Source organism: Vigna radiata, chromosome 1 (genome assembly GCF_000741045.1).
Source record: "Vigna radiata var. radiata cultivar VC1973A chromosome 1, Vradiata_ver6, whole genome shotgun sequence".
NCBI lineage: Eukaryota > Viridiplantae > Streptophyta > Magnoliopsida > Fabales > Fabaceae > Vigna > Vigna radiata.
Window position 1 is genome coordinate 20842723 of NC_028351.1, and position 23412 is coordinate 20866134.

Below are 23412 nucleotides of genomic sequence, written 5' to 3' on the forward strand. Positions count from 1 at the left end.
AGCACCAACATCAACATCATCATGAACCTGAAATTTAACAATGCATATCATAGTATCAAAGTTCAATGAATATATCATAACATAAAAAAGTCAAACAAGAAAGCACATACCACACCCGTCTCCATAACCCGTTTTACGAAGTTGTCTTCCTACATTTCTATTCATCCAATGCAATATTCTTGGAAATTTGTCTATTGGACCTTCGGAGGAATGAAATGCTCACAAAACCATACCTAAAAAAGATGTTCATCTTAACATTTAGTCAAAAACAAAATGCAAGCCACAACACAAAAAAAAATTGACATTTTAAATCAATAAATAAAACTTACCTATAGTATGTAAATGCAACCATCGACGTAATCGTTCCTTGTACCTTTGCCTTTCCTCAAAGCATCTGAAGCTTTGCACAAATTATGTAACTAATAATGATACAGTAAACTACCCCAACAACAATTACCCAAGCCACTTAAATTGTCAACAATTTTAAACATTATGGGAAACACTCTTCCGCTACGTTTTGGAAATATCTCACATAACCCTACCAACATGTACAACTACAAAAATGAGAAGAAGGTATCTTTGTTTTATCTTTTCTCATAAAAAAGTTGTATATCAAATTCTATTTTTTGTTCCTTTATCTATGTATTCCATACATGAACTACCTCTCATTTCATCCTTCAAGTTAATATTTTCACCGTCTGAAATCTCAAACATAAATAAAAATCTTTTTCATTCATATTCACAACTTTCTTAGCAATTAAAAAACCACTACTAGAATCCTCCCATTTAACCTATAACTCACTCAAGATATTCTTACCTAGTTTAATATTACCATTTAAATCTAAAAACCACTTACATGAAGTCTTCGGAATGAGTGACCGATGCTCGTCTATCAAACGTTCGTTCAAAGAACCACTACTAGAATTAAAAACCACTACTGGAATCCTCCCATCAAACTAATAACTCACTCAAGATATTCCTACCTAGTTTAACATTGCCACTTAAATCTAAAAACCATCTAAATAGAATCTTCGCAATGAGTGACCGATACTCGTTTGTCAAACATTCGTTCAAATAACAAATATACTTTATCGAAAATGAATAACAAATGGTCAATTATATCAACGAAAACAAAATAAGCAGAAAGACAAACCCAAAAAACGAAAACAACAAAAATTTTAACACAGGATTTATCTATCACACTAAGTTTTATTCTCCTTGTTACTTAAAAGAGAATCTGCTTCCTTGGTCTTCTAAGTTTGCTCTTTAAGTGCTTTTATACAATCCTAATGCTATTTATGTTACTGTACGTTGATTGTTTAAGTGGTGATCCTTAATATTCTCTAAAATTTGCACAATTTGACAAATTAATCTAATAATTATTTAAAAAACAAATTGCAAAGTAAACTAAAATAATTTACCAATAAGCACTTTTTCAGAACACAGCACTCCAACGGATGAAATCGAATAAGCACAGTTGTCAAGCATTTATTGCCTTGAAGATGCAATGAGATGAAATTCGCGTAACGTTTCCCAATTGCTTTCTTTTATTCACAAAACCAAACGTAAGAATTCTATTACATTCGTACAAGTTACACTAATTTTCAAGCATATAATTTTAACAATTATTTTTTGACAACTTTTTTATATAATAACTTTTGACTCATCCATTTTAAATATATGAATCAATAAAATAATAATACATAATATATTATTAAAATCTTTTTTAAAATATCATAATGGAATGTGATACATGAATATGTTTTTTAAATGAAACTCTTATCAACAAATATTAATACCATGACTATAATAAATCAAAATAAATATTAACTACACAGGAAAATTAAGAAAAATAAAATTAATATAAAAAATTTACAATTTTTACATTAACGATGTTAAGAAATTGTACTTAGAAATGATTTCAGTGCAAACCTGGCTTGACTACATACAACTTTAAAGTTCATGGTCATTAAACTCTGAATTATATTTTATTTAATACACTTTACTTGTTTATAAAAATAGTGTAATTTATATACAAAATAAAGGCATATTTTTATCTTAATACAAAATTTTTGTAATTACTTATGGGAGATCTTAATTCATCTCTCAGGTTCAATACTATTCAGTTTGATACATACATAACATGGTGAATTATTCTTTAAATACAATTTTCATTTTTTCTGTTAACTTCTTAATTTATTTTTTATGCTTAATTCTTAGCATATTTCGAAATTATTAGTAAGATATTCCCTCATTCTTTGTATTTATTGAGTCATCAAATAAGTTTTACTTATTGCTTGAAATTATTCTTGCATTACAATCACTTAAATAAATTAATTCTTAGGTATCTTTCAAATTTAATTCATTTTTTTTTAATTAAAAATAATCAATTTAATTAGTTTTATTGGTGTTAACGAATTAAGAATATACAAGTATTTGTCACTTGTATATAATATCCAATGTAATATATTTTAATCTCTTAGTTTTTTTTTTGTATTTATTTGGTTAAATAGAGTTTATTTACCAAATAGAAATTAATTCACTTTTAAATTTTAAATTTTAATACATTTTTGTTTTTAAACTTTAAAATGAATAAATATATTTTTTTAACTTATTGACATTAATTTTGTTAAATTTGTTAACATGAACTAACATTTAAAATAGAACATATCAAAACAATATAAATAACCTAAATATTATTATAAAACACATTTAAGCATAAAATATTTACTGCAGATGGATTATGAAAATTTGAATTATAACAACTCTATTACTACATTATTAAAGTTTAAAAATTAAAATATATCAAAATTTAAGATAAAAAAAATCTAATTTGAATTATAAGTTTAGAAACTTAAAAACAAATTTAACTCATATTATATTATATACTATATATATATATATATATATATATATATATATATATATAAAAGGAAGAGAATCTTATGGCCTGCTGTGAGTGCTGATCGATATTTCGTATACAGTTTTCTTGTGCGTTCTCCTTCATCACATTTCTGACCACTGATTGTGATGTTATCTGACTTTCTAGCAGTCTCTGAAAGCCGGCAAGTTGACATGAAAATTTGCAAATTCTATAATAAAAATATAACTAAAATAATACACCATTGGAGCAATATCTTCAAATTGTTTTATTCAGTTGTCAACAATCCTGAAGCTATCAGCAAAAGCACAAGCCAAGACTATTCCCACATATAATATCAATTTTCGATCAATCATTATGATGTAATCTCACTTCTAGTATGCAACCAAACAATTATTTTTATTTTCAATCTTTACAGACACAATAAAATTAAGATTGACCAAACTCACTGCTACTACTATTACTTTCTCACCAAAACTGCCATAAACAAAGCTTTTGGAGCTATCATTTTAACTTACATGCATGCAAGACTATATATTCCTATTTAATAAGTGCTATTGGGTGGATGATGCAGAGCACTATATAGACAACTTTACTTGTTCTTAGTGGGAGAAAAGGATCGAAACACAAGTACAGCTACCATACAAAAGTTTACAGTAAGAAACCAACATTAGATATTTCAAAACCAAACAATAAGAAACCAGAAATTCATCATGATTGCTGACAGCTAGAACACAATGTACAAAATGAAACTGTTCCCTTGAAAACTTACGCTGCCGTACAATTATTGTAACTAAACTGGAATTTACAACATGAAAAAGTGTTTCTATTAATCTACTTCAGTTGCAGAGAGACCAATTTCATTAAGATGGCTTCATTTGATATTGTTTTTAAGCTGTGTATAATTTAATATATCAGATCTTGACAAATTTGCTCTTTTTATGTATGTACCATATTTTATGCGTTTGATCACGTATCATCTTAAAGTATAATCCAATGTTTGACTTAAAAAACTTCCAACTTTGTCAAACCAAAATAGGCATTATTGCGATGCACATAATCATTTTTCATGTTTCATCCCAGTTTGAACATAACATAAGTATAGTACGGTGAACATTGTTAATTAGAGTCATGAAACCTGAGATGATAATGGAATCTATCAAGGACCCAATTGATCTAAACTGTTCAAATATCCATGCTGTGATTGAACTGTTGCAGCTAGGTCTTTTAAACAAGAGATTAATATAAAAAAACAATACGTAAGAGCCGGTCCAATTTATATATATGAATATTTTTAGGCTATGGTTGGTGGATGTAGCTTCCATGTGTCAGAAGGAGGTTGGATTGCTTTAGTGAGTGAGCTGAGAATGATGGAGGTGAGACTTGACAGGTTGGAACTGATGAAAGAAGGAAGGCAGTTTAAGACATATTCGTTAAGGGGAAATAGAAAAGCAAAAGGGTCTCTTTTTGTCAATGCATATTTTATATTTTGCACATTAATTGCATTGTTTGAAGAAATAGGGGACTGAGGGCTGAGATGCCTTGAGATGATACTGTACTGCAATATGAAGTATGTGATGGAAGAATCTCAGTGAGACAAAGCAACACAAAAGCATGGCAAAGTGAAAGCATATATCCCATTGCTTCATCTTTTTGAGCTCCTTTTTTCAAAAGCCGTACAAAAATAACATATGCACCAGTACGAATAATTCACGTTATGGGGTCTGATTAAGAATTCCAAACTTATTAAAAGCCAAATGCACTGTCTTCTACCAAACAATTTACCATAATCATTCTCTCATCATTTTACCTTCCAATTACTTCTTCTCCATCTATCTGGAAAGCACTTTCTCTTTTTGCCGTACCTCAACAAACATGGGATATATACGAAACATTTTTCCTTTTCCAAAACACCAATGTCACAGCTTTCAACTTAATCCACTGCATTACACTCATGAATAAGTTCCATATTAAACTTTGAACCTTTCTGTCGCTTCTCTTCTGCCCCTCATCAAAAACCTTTTTAATCTCTATATAATATTAACCTCTCACATCACACCAATTACACAAGACTCCAGAATGATATTTATTTAATCAACATTGCCGACCCTATCTGTTTGATATTTTATGGTCTAATTAATCACCCTTGTTATTTGAAACTTGTTCATTGTTTCATTTATTTTATATGATCAAAGGGGTCCTTCTAATTGATATAAAAGACCACCCTTTTGTGATCTTCTTCATCAATTAATCGCCCTTTACTTTCTTCCAATATTCCACATGAAAGCACCACCTTTCCACTTTTCCATTTTATATCCCCCAACTTTTGTTCCCTTATTAAAGGCCGCATGCAGCACCTAAGCTAAGCATAACTTGTTCACTTACACTTGCACACATAGGGAGAGAAAGAGAGAAAAAAGTGTGAAGGTCAGAATCTAAATTGTTTAGCTTATTAAGTAGTGACTCTATTCCATTCTCTAGCTCTTCAACATGACAGGGAAGAGAAACCAGACACCAACAACATCAACACCAACAACAACAATCAGTCCGGTGGGAAGTCCAACTTCTGGTAACATCTCAGACAGCTCCTCAAAAGAACAAGACAGGTTCCTCCCCATAGCCAACGTTAGCCGCATCATGAAAAGGGCACTCCCTCCCAATGCCAAAATCTCAAAGGAAGCTAAAGAAACAGTTCAAGAGTGTGTGTCTGAGTTCATCAGCTTCATCACCGGTGAGGCCTCAGACAAGTGCCAGAGAGAAAAGAGGAAGACCATCAACGGTGATGATCTTCTCTGGGCCATGACAACCCTAGGATTTGAGAACTACGTTGGACCCTTGAAGCTCTACCTCAACAACTACAGGGAAACTGAGGGAGAAAAGAGTTCCATGGCCAAACAAGAAGAACACTCTCCAACACATCAAACCAATGATGGGGTGCCTGAACTCAACAAGCTGCCTCATTCTGCTGCAACAAAACCAGACTTCAACTCTTTCACTGCTGGTTTCTATTCTGTGGGGCCTCAATTAACACCTCCAAAGAGCTTCACAGATATTGGAGGAATCAACGGTTATAGAGACACCTCCATGAACAGTGTCATTGCTCAAAGTGCGGTCAGTGCTGATCAAGATGCAAGTGGTAATAGAATAATGCCATCCAACCTACGTTATAGGGTTGAATGGTAGATGTGACAACCATAGCAGCCTTCCCCCATTACATATCATATCATATATAATATAAATAATATAAATAATATTCTTATTACGATCTATCATATGATATAATTAACAAGTTCATCGTTTATTGCTACGTTATGTAACACAGTATATTGTAGTTTGCAGTGTTAGTATTTATCTTGTGGCATGATCAGTCTTCCATAGTGTTGAAGGGAATATCGGTCTAAGATCGTATCTCGTACGGTAGAAGACTGTGATGCAAAAAGATAATGGACTTCACCTTCTTCGTGTTGAAGAGGTGACTTAACCTTTTCGTCATTTCAAAAGTACTGCAACTTTATCAAGTACTGATGAACTAGAGTCACGTTTCCATCAATGAATCTCAAGTTAATTCAAGTTTTTCACAGCTATATATCTACATTTAACTCCCATTGTCAACATCACCATGAGATCAAACTAATGGGGAAAATGTAACAGGAAACTCAGAAATTGCGAGCAAAAAACTAAGAGTGTACATTTTTCAAATTAAAAAAAAAAAAGATTAAATATTTTTTTCTTTAACTTTGAAAATTAGAATTTGTAGATTTTCAAAAATTTTAAATTAATTTAATTCTTTTTAAAAGTGTGTATGAGTTTAATTTTTTTTAATCCAATTTTATTAAATTTATTTTACATTTCTAAGTGTTCTTTTTTGTTAATATTATAAAACAATATAAATAACTTGAATACAATTATAAAATACATTTAAAAATTAAATGAATTTAACAAATTTAGTTAAAAAATTAAATTCGTAAATTTCTAAATATAAAAGATTTAACTGATCTATTTTTTTTAAAAAAAATATTAATTTTAATTTTTACAAAAAAAATAAATAACTAAAAATATATTTAATCTTAAATTAAAATTTGTAAACGAATCAAAACATAAAAGATATAATATTAGCAACAACAAAAGTTATATTTAAACCGTGATAAAAAGAAATCAAATTGCAAATAAAATAAATTCTTGTAATTGTGACAAGAACTAATATTTTGAAACAGACGAAGTATTATTATTACATAAAGGTTCCTTTAAGAATTATATTGTGAGCTGCCATGTTCTATTATGCTATTAAAGAATAATTAATCTTTTAATAAGTCAAATTAGAGTAAAAAATTAGGTAAACATTTTATTTGAATATTTTATCTATAGGTGACGTTCGGTTCATTAAATGCCATCCATCTTATTTTAGAAGTACGTTAAATGATTATTAATTCTAACTAGTTTATAGCAAATTAATTAGTAGGACAATGGTTCATTTAATAATTATTTAAAAGATTAATACTCACATCAGGTTTTAAAAGACGAGTAAAAAGGTTTAGTTATAAAAAAAAAAATTGTGTAGACTAATTTTCTTTAATCGTAACAGAAATTAATCTCTCATCTTAGAGAACTTACATATTGATTTATATACCTAACTCTACCATGAATACGTGGATTAATTAGCATGATTGTTCTAGTTTAATTAGTATTACTAAATTTGAGTTTAATATCTATCACTTATACATAAAACGTGTAATTTTTTAGGCTAATTTTGTAATTAATTTACAATGTGTTTTTTATAAAAGTATGTTTTTTTTTTCCTTTTATTAGGATGAGTGAATCAATATAATTAATTTTGTATATGTAATTATTGTCATTGATTCATGGTTGAATTAAATTTATTAATAAATAATTATCTTTAGTTTTAATTGAGAAAATCACCAATTTAATTATTTCTATTTTTTGTTTTCTTTTGGAATGTTTGCGATTAGATTTATCACTTAAAAATAAGTTTCAGTTAATCTGATTAATTTTTTAACATATTTATTTTAATTGAAGATGATAAACTTAGTACTGCGAAGAACTTTGAATTTATGGATGAGAATTAAAAAAAAAAAATCATATACTTTTTAGTAATTTTTTTTCTCAAACTTTCACTTTACATTTGGCATTAGACTTATCATTTATAAATGACTTTCTTTTAATTTGATTACTTTCTTAACATATTCATTTTAATTAAATATGATAAACTTACTACTATGAGAAGTTTGAATTTATGGGTGAGAATAATAATAAATTATATATTCTTTCCCCATATCAAACTTTTACGTTAATAAAATGTGAAAATTCACCAGTCATTAAAAACGTAATGTGAAATACTTCACGCTATTGTAGTCATGTTTTGCTGTTCATTTTCTCCAAACAAAAATATATAACTTTTGTTACAAGAGAAATCGAAATCACATTAACGTTGAACTACAGTTTTAGTATCGGAGATAAACTTTCACAACTATATAAAGTAAAGCAACCATGATCGTATACAGGTATCTTGTAGTTGACAATGGTCACTTACAAGATAAATTCAACTACATTTTAATAATTTCTTAAAATTCAACTAGATGGCAAAAAGGAACTGCACAATCCAAATATCAAAGGATGAAACCAACATCACTAGCATTTTGGAACTATTAACTCACCTTATTCAAAGTCACATTGCTATAGAATAAATCCATAGAAGCCACCATGCAATCACAAAAAGCTAAATTAGACCAAACAGCAATGAATTAATAATTTCTTCATTTAGCTCAGAATCAAAACTGTCGTACATCTAACTTTGAAGGGAAAAAGAATTATCCGACAACCACGCAAGTCGCAGCTCCAGAAGCTCAGGAATTCTCTTCAACAATGAAACAAGAAACATGTCTATACTCCTTCCAACACCTAGTTCACTTTTCTAGGATCTCTGATCTACAGTTTTACATTGTATGTCGCTTTAGACAACAACTACACTGGCAATGGAATTTCGATGGGGCACCAGGGGGTTGCCTCCTGAAATTCATTCATAATAAACAAAACATCTGTTGTGTTAGGCATAACAAGTTTTGCTGCCAATCACAGAACCTCATGAGCCTTTCCGTAATACCTGTTAATGAATGGAGACTGCAAACACAGATAATGATATTCTATAAATTATCAGTACATGGACAATAAATTTAATCAAGAAATTCAACAACGTTCACTCAAGTTCTGTTCTTAACCATGATGAATATAATCATACAAAGTTATGTTGTTCAGTGAAGAAACTTTTTAGAGTAATATATTGTACGAAGTACCAAATTCGATGTCAACCAAGCTGATGAGAAGAGGGGAAAAAGTAAAAAGGAACTAAGGATCCACAGAAGCAAAGCACCTAATAGCTCAATGATTTTATAACTCTAATATCGAATAGCCAGTATCCTCATACAATCAATCAAAATTGAAAATGAGAAATTGAATACCTATTTCGAAGAGTGCTTTCTAGGAGATACACACATGTATATAGGCACCCCTCAAAATGCCCGCCACTCTCCCTCAATGTTCCCCTTCTTAAAAAAATTATCAAGCGAATAGCCTTCTGCTTTGGTTTAAAGCACACGGTCCTTTTAAAAGATTTTCCCAAACTGATACACACATTTATGTAGGGCAACCCTAAAACGTCCACCATTCTCCCTCAATGTACGCATTGTTATTAGTCTTAAATTGTCCTCAATTGGTAGGGGTGTTCAGGGGTACAGTAAGGTTGGATAGTGTTTCACTAAACTCAATATCAAACCGATTAAAATAATTTGGGTTGGATATATTATTTTTCTACCAAAACCGAACTCAATAACAAATAAAAAAATATCTTCAGTTTTTACGACTAGATATTATAAAGAAAATTGAGCGTGTTAAGTTTATCAGTGGAGTAAAAAACCGACTTCACAAATGACATGAAGTCTACAATATAAGGCCCATGGATGGGTTCTCCATTACAGATCTAACATGGAATGCTTGGGCAAGGAGACCAGGACAAGAAAGGAAGAAAAATGGTGTTTAATGTGTGATTTTTCTGAATCTCTATTTTTATAAAACATGTCCAAATACCAAATAAAATTAAAAATATATCATATAATGGATGGGTTGGATTCACCACCAAAACCTAATATCAAACCCAATGAACAATGGCTTTGTTTGGATTGGGTTGGATTAGTTTAGGTTTATGGTACCATGAACACCCCTAGCTATACGTATTAATATAATCAATTTTCAGATAATAAACTAAATATTACAAGATCAAATAACACATTCGCAGCTTGAATAGAATGTAAATTGTAGAGCTGCTACTTTGAAAAGAGATTAGGCAATTGGCCTCTCGTTTGTCATAATGCGATCTTTTAATGGGGTTTCCGTAAATGATACACATTGTGAAAGCACCCCTCACCCTCAATGTATTAGAAGACTTAAATATTCCAACATAGGAATTACCCCTTTGCAGAGAACAGGCTAATAACATAAGATCAAATAAGACATTTGCAGCAAAAATAGAAATAAATGTAATAGTAGAGCAGATACTTTGAAATAAGATTAGGCAATGTGTTTCAACATTAGAATGAAGCCCAACGATTTTTTTATAGGGATTTCCTTAACTTATAAGTTGCGGATTGAGTACCCTTAATTCATTAATGTTGTTCTTTACAGTTTGTATCTTTTTTTATTGAAAGGAAGACATTTCATGCACTAACCATCTAAAATCCTATTATTGATGAATATATGCTTTTAACAAGAGGAAACAAATATTAGAATGGAATGCTTGAAGACCCACCTTAACATTTGATACATCTGGTGCATCTGGAGATTGAACAGGGTAGAACTTGTAAAATCTCATAGACTCAAATGCAGCTTTAGTTTCCTCACTCATTTCTTCAATGGCCTTTTTCCGAGACTCCCTTGCCTAAAAGAGGTAAAATAGGTAAAAAAACAAAGGCAGAAAATGTAACGTGAAAAACAATACTCGGAACCAACAAACCTCTCTATTAGCCTTCTTTGCTTCACGAACCCTTTCCTTGACAAATTCCTAAAAAAGTAAAAAGTATCAACCTAACTTCTTACTTAAAAACACCAAGAAATTATGAGTTAACTAAATGCCTTCTATAATTTGGTACCTTGAATGCATCCTTTTGATCTTCTGATAACTCCTCCTCCTCAACAAGTTTATCGGTAAACTCCTGTAAAATATAGAATAAACAAGTGTAAGAGGCCTTTTTCCATTGTCCTTTATTTTTACCCTCTATATATTAGGAGGGAAGTACAATTGAGAAACAGTGAAACGCATACAATCTACATTCCAGAGTCAAAATTGTCAAATTCAGTAGCATAGCAACATGCAAAAGTTTAGAGTTTACACTAGGAACTGTAAAATGACAAACAAAAAAAAAGTAGAAGTAATTTGGTTTTGGGAAAAAAAAAAAATCTCTACTTTCACTTTTAACAACCTATTTCTTGTTTTCAAATATTTGTATGTGAAACGATTACTATTTCCTACTTTCGAAGATTTGCATGAGAAACAATGACTTGTTTTCACAATTTCTTACACAAATATTTGAAAACAGAAGGCCAGATAGCATTTTCGTAATTAAAATTAAAAAACATGAAAACAATATTTTCTAATACCAAATGGTCCCTTAAATTTCCAGAAAAAATAATGTCAAGCTTCGTGAAACTCAGCTATTATAGGATTGTCAGTAGTAAAAGAAAAATAACTAAGAATTTGATTTTAAAATTGCAACAGCTAGCTGGGGCTTAGTCTGACATGTTCCAAACTACACATAAGTGAATTTTTACCTCAAGTTCATCTAATTCCCAATCAAATTCACAGAAGACCTGCATAAAAGCAATACATAAGTAAACATATACAAAATAGAAAATTAAAAAGGAGAATAACCTGCCTATCTTTTTACAAAAAAATTATTTAGAAAGGTAATTATATAACCATATCATACAAAAAATATCCCAAACACTACTAATTTACTGGGAAAAGTTGTCTACGATGCAATTACCGGCTTTGGCTCAGCAGGAAATATTATAGGAACTTCAGTGCTCTGTTCAAGTTCATCTTCCTTAAATGGCTGATAGAAATCTGCAGAAAGAAGACCAGTCAATAACAAATTATCCTAATAGGAGCATTAACACTATCTGTTGAAAAATCATTATGCATTGAACAAAATGAAGCATCAATATTTGATCCGCAGAAAAATAGCATTGTCTACAAGTCTCCATCATTCTCACTTGTTTAATAAAATTCCATCATCTTCCTCCAATTAAATATAAGTAGAATCATGTACATAATATGCTAAAAAAATAATTTCAATATTCTAAAGCCGATAGACTTACAAGGCAAGCAGTATTCATATTTTTTTAATCTATCCAACTTCAGGTGTTTTAAAGCAGACCTGCAAAGCAGATTGCAACATGGGTAAGATAACTCGTTATTATCAATATAAGCTACATCAAGGTCAATTGGAAGAGATTACAAGAGCAACGATCGTAAATAAAAATGACAACTACAACAGTATATCACTTCATCAAGTTGCCTTCGGATATAAACTGTCAAATACTCGGTTTTCACCAATTAACTTTCTACGGATCCACAAACTCATTTATTTTGGAAGACACTGATGGCCCACGGGTCACCCAACAAAGATCAAGTAAAGGAAGCATAGTAAATAAATTTTTAAAATAATAATAATTTAAGTGCTACATATTTTGAGAGGACTGCGGACAGAAGACCTGAAACCAAACTAAATGAAAATTTAGACAGTAAAGAATACTTTACGCAGGTCACCAACAGGAGGGTAAAAATAGGAAGAAAAAAAAACATGCAAAAAGTTGAAGACTTCTTCATACTAATTGAAAAAACTACAGATTGTATTATGCAGCAGCATGCAGATGCGGGAGGAGAATATGATGCAACCACCAGACAAAATAACTGGAGAAAAGTCAAAGCACAATAACGAGATTAATTAAGCTGGCTACACTAAAACGGTCAAAATCCATGTTTCTCCAAGAACAGACCATTTAGAAGATCTGAAACAAGCAATAGAACACAAAAATTTAAACAAGAGCAAAAAAATAATGAGCTGTACCTTCTCTGGTTGCAGCTCAAGATAAATATTTGGGATTTTAACCTGTCCACTTGGCTATCTCTGTTTAAGACATAAAATCATACGAAGGAGTTTAGAGATGGCAAAGAAGCAATGTTTCATAAACAGAATCCAAAGAAACCACCAAAAACAAACTAGTTGAGATTAATACCGATCCTCCAAGGGAATATATGGAACCCAGTCCATTTTCATCTGCTTCATGGGAATTATCTCTTCAGCCTCTCTTTGGACTGAGTTTATTCCAATTTTATCAGATGGTGGGAAAGGTGATACAACCTGCAGAATGACGTTGAAATACTTTCAAAATTAAAATTAAAATCCAAACATTCAAAACATCAAACATTGTTAAGGTTACTTCATCACATAAAACGGGCAACAGAGCACATTCAATGAACCTACACTTCCAAGTAACACCTAAATCATTAAGGATGTTAAAGTCACCTAAGAATCACACCCCAGAAGAAAAGACTCACAAATCAAAGAAACAGGCAACATAAAATGCATACTAGAAATAGGATAATGATACTTTGACAACATTTTAACACAATTTACGTGTCATTTTGTGATTGGTTTAAAATGGTAAAATCAAATAGTCTATTTTGCTGAAAAAACTCAGAAGCAAGAATGATATTGATAAACAAAATCAAGAGTGTTCGTGCCGAGATACATGTAGACAGTGCACTTTAACTACTTACAGCTACTACAGCAGGTACGCAGACAACTTTGCTTTCCCCTTTGAACGTGACGAGTTGAGCTGCAGCCAGAAAATCACCGTAAGATGATGAACAATCAAATAATTAAGGGGAAATAGCACTCCAAGCAAATCAGTCTCCTTTAAATCAACAAAAAGAATAAATTCCGAAAGCCACTCACGCTCAGTACAACCAAATAGGTAAACTTTCTTCTCATACAACACGCCACCCTCTTCAAACGCATTCTGAAAACATACCCCAGAAATCACAACACAATCAGCAATTAATCAAATAAATCAGTTCAACTTTACTGAAAAACATATCACTAACGAGAAACCTAATCAGCCCAATCCAACCATACTTCTAGATTTGAGAAATCCCACTTGAATTGATACACGGTATCCAATTGGTCCCACTGCCATTACAACACGAAACGGTCACAAAAAGAAACACGGCACGGTCATAAACGAAGAAAATTCTACAAAATAATTGAACAGACAAACAAACCTCAGTTCCAACGGGGAATGTTTCCTTCCACAAATCTTCCTACAGAATCCAAAATATCAAACCCCCGTTTACCATCAGTAAAACAAACACAACGCAAAATAAAATAAAATAAAAAGCTAAAAAGTTATCACAGCCACTTCCAAGCTGAACAGTTAGCATAGCAAACTAAAACTGAAACGAAAACATAAAAAAAGAAAAAGCACCGAAGAAATCGTTTCTTCCGAACAAATAAAACGGTTGGTTTCATCCCATTGTTGAGAATGCTCAGTTAAAGAAACGGTCTGAATCGAAATGAAAGCATTGAAACGGTGATGAAGATGAAGTTGTTCACTAACCAAGTTGCGCTTATCTTCGAAGTACTCAGGCTCGGATTGAGGCTTGGAGGTTTTGGCTCGTTTAGCTCGAGGCTTGTTGTCTTCGGCTGCGTCCTGTTTGGCTTCTTGCTGCTGTTTCGTCTTCCTCTTAGTCCCCTTCCTCATTGTGCAATGCGTAATCTATCGCTGACGCCAAACAAGGAAGAAAGATAAACGAAAGAAGAGAGAGAGAAAGAAAAATAGGGTTTGGGTTTGCAAATAGAGACTATAGAAGGCGCTGGATCCAGATTCAAATGAAGAAACAAGCAGAAAATAAAAATAAATATAAATAATAAATAAATTAATAAATATGAGAGATTTTATAGGGAGGCTGTGAGGCGTGAAAACAACGCACACGGCTATTCTTCCTACACCTTTTTATTTTTATGTTCTATTTTAAAGTTTAAGGTTTTTTTTGTAATAAACTATTTAAAATATAATTTGCCAAGCTAGTCAAACTAACTTGAATAAAAAGTCGAGCTTATGATAGTATTTTTAATATGAATTTATGAATTCGATCCTTTTGTATAAATCAATCTGCTTAAAAATTAGGCTTAATACCGCTTTTGATCCTTAGTTTGAGACGTTTTGTTCAATATGATTTTACCTTTTTTTTATAGTAACAATTGATCACACTTTTGAAAAAACTGTTCAATTGACTCCTTTTCTGTTACGACGTCAATTTTCTAACGGTGCTGGTTACGACGTTAATAAGTTCTTTCATGCATTCACCAATCCAAATGTTATTTTAATAGTCCTGACATAATGTTATCTTAAAAATCATGTCATCATCGTATAAAATAAGAACTATAATAAACAGTTTAAACTTGAATATGGGACCACTATGAACAAAAAGAACTCAATTGAAGGTGGGATCAATTGTTATGAAAAAAAAGGTAGGACCATATTGAACAGATTCTCCCAAACTAGAAACCAAAAACGGTATAAAGCCTAAAAATTATAAAAATACATAGATCGACGTAAATTAAACTAAATTTAAATATTTTCATAGTTCTTTGTAAATTAAATAGGTTTTAATTTTATTTTTATAAAAGAATCTTCAATTTTTCAGTAGAAATTTTGTATTTATTTGGTACTTTTGTGTAGTGACAATGGTACATTCCAACATCCACTGCATCTAAACAAATTCATAGATCCGTTAAATAACTGTTATTTAAACCTTGAAATAAATTTTACTTTAGGGAGAGATTAGTAATTACAATTAATTTTACTTCCTATGTTTTAAAGAATAAAACAATTAATTTTAATAATTGGTTAATTAGCATTACGTATATTTTATAAGAGGTGGATTGTTAAAAGTATTATTAACACTAGACAAAAAAAATTATATTCATTCTTATTATATACTTATTAGATATAAAAAATTTATCTCATATCGAACGAATATATAGTCATATTTATATTTTTTTACTATTTTATTATGAATTAATTTATTTATATAAAAAATAAAAATCAGTGTAAAAAGTATAATATTATTAAATATTTAATATTAAAATTATGTATTTTTATTTATTCGTTATCAAATATTTTGAAACAAAATTTAACTATATAAAATTTAAATTAAAAGGTTAAAAAACAATAGGAGATTTCATAAAATATTATGTAATTATATGAAAAATAAGTATCACAACAGTAAAATACATATTAATTTCGAAATATTAACATAAAAAATTTGTATTCTCATTTATTCATTATCAAATATTTTGAAACAAAATTTAATTATATAAATTTAAAATTAGAATATCAAATAATGATGAAAGATGAAATAATTGTATAAAATATTACACAGATATACGTAAATAAAATATTTATTAATTTTGAAAACATTAACATAATAAAATCGATAAAATTAAAAAATATTATTAAAAGATTATAAAAAATAAATATTCAAATTTAAAAATATTTCAACTTTGGTGATTTACTTTAAATTTAAATTAAATATCTTTTTAATATACACTGATAAACACTATAACACACTGAATGAAATAAATTGATAACAAGTCTACATATTACTCTCTCTTTTTTCTATATGAAACAAAACAAATGAAAAAAAAAAAGTATAATTGATGTGTTCGTCTTTAACTATTACAAATAAAATGAACGAAACAAGTCTAAGAAGAAAATATAAAAATATTTTAATTTTTCTCTCTTATACATCCATCAAATTTTATTATATATATCCAAGAGTTTCCAAAATGATAGAAACAGGATAAATCTATGTTATACTTCCTTCTTTTTTCTCCATGAAACAAAATAAGTGAAAAATAAATATAATTAATGAATTTGTGTTCTATTATTAAAGGTTACATGAATCAGACAAGTTAATTTAGAAAATATAAAAATATCTTAATTTTTTTTCTTCTATACATCTCATCTCACCAGTTATTTATTCTTTATTATATTTTTAAAAATTTTGGGAGAGCCACATAATTTAAGAAATTATACACCCTATTTTAAAATTGAAGAAATTAATATCAATTTATAAGCAACCTGATTCAGGTAAAATTAAATTGAAAAAGGAAAAAGAAAAAAACTCATAATGATAATCAGCTTTCTTTAGTTATGGTATGATTTTGTGTTGAAGGATCATCAGATGTAGAATCATGGCCAAGACATTTGAGGAATGCTTTTTTGGCCAAGTTGAAATAATAACAAGGATGGAGAAAATACAGTGACGAAGTTGAAGATTCTCCCTCTGCAATCTCTTCTCTCACAATTTCTCTGCTTCCATTGCTTACTATCTCACCTTTAATACTTGCATTTTCCTGCCAATAACTAACACTACTCAGCAAAAAGGGAAACAAAATGACATTACTCTCGGTATTCTATGCAGCAACTAATTGAAAAGAGACAAAATGACCAAAAATGAATGTGCATTATTCAGAATCCTTCAGCATGATCATCTTTATCTTCCATGTTATTCTCAAACGATATAGAAAGTCTTTTTGCCAATTTCAAACTCTAGAGTGAGTTTTGTTAGGAGACAAGTTAACCATGTTGCTATCATAAGAGTTATTTGATCTTTTCCAGAAAAAAGAACAATCAGAAAAGTCAAATTTAGGATTTGGAAAGAAGTGATAAGACTGACAACATACATGTTCTTCCTTAACAGAAAACCAACCAGGTTTGACTGTACAATTTTTGAAGTAATATTAAAGCTTTCAACACCAACCAATAATTAAATGTACATTATTGGGTGCTGTCAAATTTAACAGAGCTAAGTAAATGTTGTCGGTGGAATGAAATGAATGAATAGAAACATGGAAAAGTCAATTTTGAACTGGAGTAGGGATACTTTGGTTGGTGGCGTCAAGCAAATGGCAAGACAACATTGTTTTCAAGCCATCATAGTTTTCCTGCTAGCCAAAATATTGCCTATTTTGACTCTAAAATACATGTTTTGAATATTTTTTCTGAGATGAAAACGTTAATCAGACAAGAAAAACTTGGTACAGTTTTATAGGTGTTGTTGACACTGGTCTTTAGACAAAATTAGAAATTAATCTTGATAATTTACATTGGCATTTCATAAATACTTTCAGTAAGTGGACCGTTAAGGTAAAAATCCAATTTTAACAAGAGAACAGCATTAAAAACAGTCAGAAAATTACATCTGAAATTTGTCTAAAATGATTGCATTTAGAAGAAAGATAATCAAATTCGGCATAAAAATAAGGGGGGGAACGAGGGGTGGGCTGAAAGTTCTCTCTGGGATTTTGATTATCGTAATTCAAAACATCAGAACATTTTAGTCAAATCAGTTTCATGCTTTCTTCTCCTAATTAGAAACAGTTGCTACGTACCAACCTAGAACTTTGTTATCCATGAAACCCAGAATCATATTTGCAAACATGTCACTGATCCACATCAGAGTCCTCCATTTCCAAATTCATAGAACAGTCTAAAGACTAAAGGTAATTGAAATCCAATTGAAACAACAATGTGAGGAGTATTGAAACAATAAACTCCCAAAAGATCAACAACCTAGATAGATTTATCAGAAGAAAAGACCAACAACAGAAGCCTAATACGAACTTTAACAAACCAACATGCAATTGTCAGAAGACATCAAACAACCTAAGAAAATAAAAACAAAACAAAGCCGGAAATCTTAGATTTGTTTCTTGGAGAGATCTCTCAGGTGTCACCCTTAGCTTTGTTAGAAAGGTCAAAACATAGAAGAAGAGGTCAGAGGAGCAAGATGACATCTTTATTTGTTGGGAAGCATAAGAATCCAAAAGGGTAAAAGAAAAAAGGAAGAAAGGGAAATGGGTGTACCCGGGTGGTCTGAAGACGGTTGGTGACAGCGGTGGAGTGGTAGTTGGAGGGTTGTTGTTGTTGTTGCTGAATGGTGGAGGCAGTGGGAGCAATAGAGTGGTGAGAGGGATCTAAAGCAATGATGGAGAAGCCAAAGAGAAGAGCAAGAAGAAGAAGCAAGACCAAAAGTTGAATCCAAATGAGCCATGGAACACTCAAATTCTCTAAAGTCAGCCCCTCTCCAAAATCCAACATGGTAGATTAGATATAAAAGATGTTAGAGAGAGAGAGAGAGTCTGTCTCTGTTTTTTTAGAATGATTTTTATGTTTTGATTTGTTGGAGTTTAAAACCATGTGAGAGTAGACACAGATGTTACAAATTAGCAAAGCTAGGGGTATTGATCGTCTACGGGGACAGTTTCGCTTTTTCACTCTACTTCAGAAGTAATAGTCGTTGGATCAAATTCAACGATCACGACTCAAAATCAAGCGAACACAAACGAAAAACTTTCATCACAGAGAGAGCACAATAATTCCTATCCAGCCTAAGCGTGTGGTCTAAGAATACCATCTTATTATAGAAGAGATCTAAGACCCATACCTATATGAGCTGCATCCTTTTTATAACTAAATCTCACTTCAGTTATTATTTATTTATTATATTGTTAGTATTTTTTTCAAATAATTATTATTTTAATAAAAATACAGATTTTCAATCCAATAATCCATGTCAATTATATAAATATAATAATAACTCTTAAAAAATACTTACTTCATATATAATATTTGATGATTATTCACAATTGACATATAACAAATCCTAACTGTTAAAATATTACTTGATAATTATTCTCATATAATAAATCTTAACTCTTATCACATGCAGTTCATATTATTTAATTATTTCTCATCATCAAATAATAGTAATAATAGAAAAGTATAGATATAAATCGAGTAAATGAAAAAAATGTCAACATTTAGATAAACTTAAACGCGACTACTTTGAATTTTAAATATAATAATTATATATGTAGTAAACTATGTTCGTTTGTTGAGTCTTGCTTTAAAATTAACTATCATTCATTTTCTTTTACAATACTGTTATTTTTTCTTCTGTAAAGAATGTTTGGTGGGAGGAAAATTTTGTAACCAAAGAATGGGAAATATTAGATATTATGATTTCTATTAATGATTACATTTTATTTTGTTGGTGAACAATATTTGATGTTATTTATATTTATATTCTACAAACAATAATAACCATTCAACTTTTTTCATGTCAATAAATTAAAGTTAATTTTATATATATATATATATATATAAAATACAATTTCATTTTTAAATATAGCTAATAATAGATCCATATTGGAGCCGATATGCTTTGCAGCCTTATCAGATTATTTTGTGCGTGTCATTTGTTTGACTTGAAATCTGATAATCTGACGGCTGTTATTTACGTTGAGAGGGTATGAGAGAAATAGATTGTGTGGAGGATCTGAATCACCGTGGTACACACGTGAATGAGTGTGAGGGCATGAATCAGAATAGTTATTCCAACGGCTGAATCCACTCTTTTGTTTCAGTTTTTTCTTTTCACCAATAATATATGTATTTTAACACCGTATATCAGATAAATTTGTTACAACACTTTTATAAATGGGAAATATGCGCAGTTAACATTAATTTTATATTATAATAAAGAAAATTATTTTTGATACATCTAAATTTTTTACATTCATTTGACATTATTCTTACTTATTTTTTTCTTCCTCCTTTCTTGAAAAACTACAAAATTTTTCATTTTTAAAATTATTTTATCTTTATATTATATGTCAAATAAATGTAAAAGAGTGTGTCATGATATTATTACTCAATAATAAAACTTTAAAATGATGGTTGAGATTTTCACCAGAGAAATTCTAGATAGATTAAACATTAATGTTTCATTAACATTCCATATAAAAACATACAAATTTTTAATCTAAAATCTCAAAATAACAAATGTGTGAGCCTCTTTTTATATAATACTTTTGTGATTCATTTGTGACCAAAGTCATATAAAGAACTCCAAGGAGTTATTTAGGAAAATTATTGGATAGTGATACTCAAATTAAGAAAACAAAAAACTAGTTTTACAATATTTTTTCTTTATAGAAATATGTATGTTCCTTCTACTAAACTTTAGTCTTGTTTTAATCATGTTTAATAAACACTCTAAAAATTATCAAAATCTATACCCAAATGTGTACTACTGTTTACAACTCGCTTAATATTGTATTAATGTTAAACACTTACTCCATCAAAAGTTTATAAAACAGTTTCACAATTACCCATATAAAAAAGTTTCATATCTAAAATAACATCCTAGCGTTTTTTTAGTATTTTCATTCAAAATTTATATTATCCTTTTTTATGTATATAATGTAGTCACAACATAAAATCATAACAAAACATCTAAAAGGATGAACTAATAAAATTAAAATTATCTATGATTAAATAATAATTGTATTTCAATTATATATAAACACATATATAAATAATAAACTAGGAGTGACATGGGTTAATCGAGTACGTAGAAGTTCTACTTAATATTGGTATGCTAAAAACGAGTTATGTCGAACTGACCTACTTGTTTTTCTTTTTTGTCATAAAAAATCTAGTAACATAAGGAAACATATTGAAATTTTTTATTTTTTACATGGAAACATGTTAATTTTATCGAATTGATGTTGAACTGCAAAAATAATAAAGTTTCTTCAATTCAACATAGGAAATGACAAAATCGAAAATGACAAAGAGCAAGACACACTAGTCTGGAGTGAGAGGAGAACTGTGGAGATGAAGCCAAACTGTGTTAGTGTAATGAAGTTAAACGGTAGGTTGGCTTGCCAAACAAGGCGGGTTGGCCTGCCAAACAAGGCGAGCTAGCCTACCGTGCTATTGGGCTTGGCAGGCTAGTTGATTTGGGTTCCCAAGTTGAAAATGCTCTCCTGACCTGCCATTTTTGGCTGGGCTAGCGGGCTGGCCAATCGGACTTGACCTTTTTTTACATCCCTACAATAAACTCATGTACAATAAAGGATAATGTTACAAGATTCCACAAATGACAAATGTCTTCAAATAGATTCATGTTGAAGTATATTATACCAAAGACTACCTTTAGACTCGATTTAAGACCTTGATCAATAATGGACTAAAGAGTTAGGAATTCTGGTTAATTCATGTATTGACATCTTTTATACTAGAACAAATCTCAAGTGTACAAAGAGTTTCTCTTAACTTTTCATCACTTGGAGCCTTGATTTATGTGACTTAAACTATCTATGAAGTAAAGGGATATATAGTTTATCACATGTTCTTTACTTAATACTTACAAATTAAGCACAAGGTCAACGTGTCATCCTTAAGTGCGAGATTGAAATAAAATACGATTCATTCATATCATATACAAAATTGATACATGGATCAAGTTTCATAGTTATATTCATATGTGTTTATATGTATATTATCATTACACGAGAGTTAAGCATAAAATTTGATAGTTATATTCATACTACTGTCTTTTAAGACTATTATTTGCAACTATGACATGAATGACAAAGTCTTACACACTCTACCACTAAGACGAAGAGCCTAAAACATTAGTCTCCAAGTTTCTAAAGATCTTTAAAACAATGTCCCTATAAGAGTTAGTGAACACTTTTATTGTACATGAATGAGTTTTATTAGGAGACAAAAATAAGACTAAAAATGTGTTTCCCTTACCATCTAATAGAAACGAGATTCCATTTTCCACAATATCTAGTAAAATCATGTTCATTACTTCCAAGCAAGCAAGCATTTTTTGCTTTCGTAGACCGTATTTCTCACCTTTGAACACGGGTAAATGATTTACTTTTTGACTATTTCCTTCCATTAAGTCTACGGGAACAAACCTCTTATCGTTGTAAAGAATTCCTGTAGAAGCAGACTTTGATACCACTTATTGGTATACATGACTCAAGAAAGGGGGATTGAATAGAGCCTATTTGGCACTTAATAATCATAAATAATTAACGAGAAACATATCAATTATAAAAGAAAGTTTTATACTTGTTCACCCAAATTCACTAGTTATGTCCACTTCTATTTTAAAAACTATGTTTAAGAAGTTCCACTATTAAATTAAAATTGATTACAAAATAAATGCACAAACTCTCTAGGTTAGAAGTTTCAACCTCTATAAGTGAATGCAATCTCTTTTAATACAACCATTTTAATATCTTCCTAAGATTAATAATTCATTGAAATAAAATTGAAATATTCTTAAAGACAAAGAGCAAGAATAAAGTTCACATGGGTAAACTTCACAATAAAAAATATTGCAATGACTTATCATTCTCTTTTTTTTACAAGCTAGACTATAAGAATTGACATCATATATATGTAATACTTTAACTTTGATAATGTGTTGTTATTGTAGACCAGTTGTTTCTTAATTAGCTTAACATCCATTTTGTAGTTGTTGAAAAGATAATTGTTAGAATTTTCTTGATTTTGAAAGATTT

At 30.0% G+C, this 23412-nt stretch overlaps 3 protein-coding genes across 3 annotated transcripts; 1 reads left to right on the forward strand and 2 right to left on the reverse strand.

The window, feature by feature from the left end:
• Positions 1-4684: 4684 nt before the first annotated feature.
• LOC106767363 (nuclear transcription factor Y subunit B-1-like) lies at positions 4685-6461 on the forward strand. The gene has a single exon (XM_014652245.2). It carries the CDS (start codon positions 5372-5374, stop codon positions 6062-6064), a length of 693 nt encoding a protein of 230 aa, XP_014507731.1. The 5' UTR covers positions 4685-5371; the 3' UTR covers positions 6065-6461.
• Positions 6462-8632: 2171 nt separating this feature from the next.
• On the reverse strand, positions 8633-14849 carry LOC106756778 (protein HEAT INTOLERANT 4). Its single transcript, XM_014639396.2, has 14 exons — positions 14570-14849; positions 14235-14273; positions 14089-14142; positions 13909-13972; positions 13731-13789; positions 13187-13311; positions 13018-13077; positions 12266-12324; positions 11932-12011; positions 11717-11755; positions 11038-11100; positions 10902-10949; positions 10698-10826; positions 8633-9016 (listed from the first exon to the last, which is right to left on the reverse strand). The coding sequence occupies exons 1-14, from the start codon at positions 14711-14713 to the stop codon at positions 8969-8971; spliced, it is 1011 nt and encodes a 336-aa protein (XP_014494882.1). The 5' UTR covers positions 14714-14849; the 3' UTR covers positions 8633-8968.
• A 2211-nt stretch (positions 14850-17060) lies between these two features.
• On the reverse strand, positions 17061-19196 carry LOC106767112. Its single transcript, XM_014651947.2, has 2 exons — positions 18887-19196; positions 17061-17373 (listed from the first exon to the last, which is right to left on the reverse strand). Exons 1-2 carry the CDS (start codon positions 19118-19120, stop codon positions 17155-17157), a joined length of 453 nt encoding a protein of 150 aa, XP_014507433.1. The 5' UTR covers positions 19121-19196; the 3' UTR covers positions 17061-17154.
• Positions 19197-23412: the final 4216 nt, after the last annotated feature.

Excerpts from the sequence above, each read along its gene's own strand:
- LOC106767363 (XM_014652245.2), top strand. The coding sequence starts at position 5,372 with ATGACAGGGAAGAGAAACCAGACACCAACAACATCAACACCAACAACA.
- LOC106756778 (XM_014639396.2), bottom strand. The coding sequence starts at position 14,713 with ATGAGGAAGGGGACTAAGAGGAAGACGAAACAGCAGCAAGAAGCCAAA. Across the intron at positions 14,274-14,569 it reads TCGAAGATAAGCGCAACTTG|GAAGATTTGTGGAAGGAAAC; the intron begins GTTAGTGAACAA and ends TGGATTCTGTAG. Across the intron at positions 12,325-13,017 it reads TTGAGCTGCAACCAGAGAAG|GTCTGCTTTAAAACACCTGA; the intron begins GTACAGCTCATT and ends TCTGCTTTGCAG.
- LOC106767112 (XM_014651947.2), bottom strand. The coding sequence starts at position 19,120 with ATGTTGGATTTTGGAGAGGGGCTGACTTTAGAGAATTTGAGTGTTCCA. Across the intron at positions 17,374-18,886 it reads ACCGTCTTCAGACCACCCGG|GAAAATGCAAGTATTAAAGG; the intron begins GTACACCCATTT and ends AGTTATTGGCAG.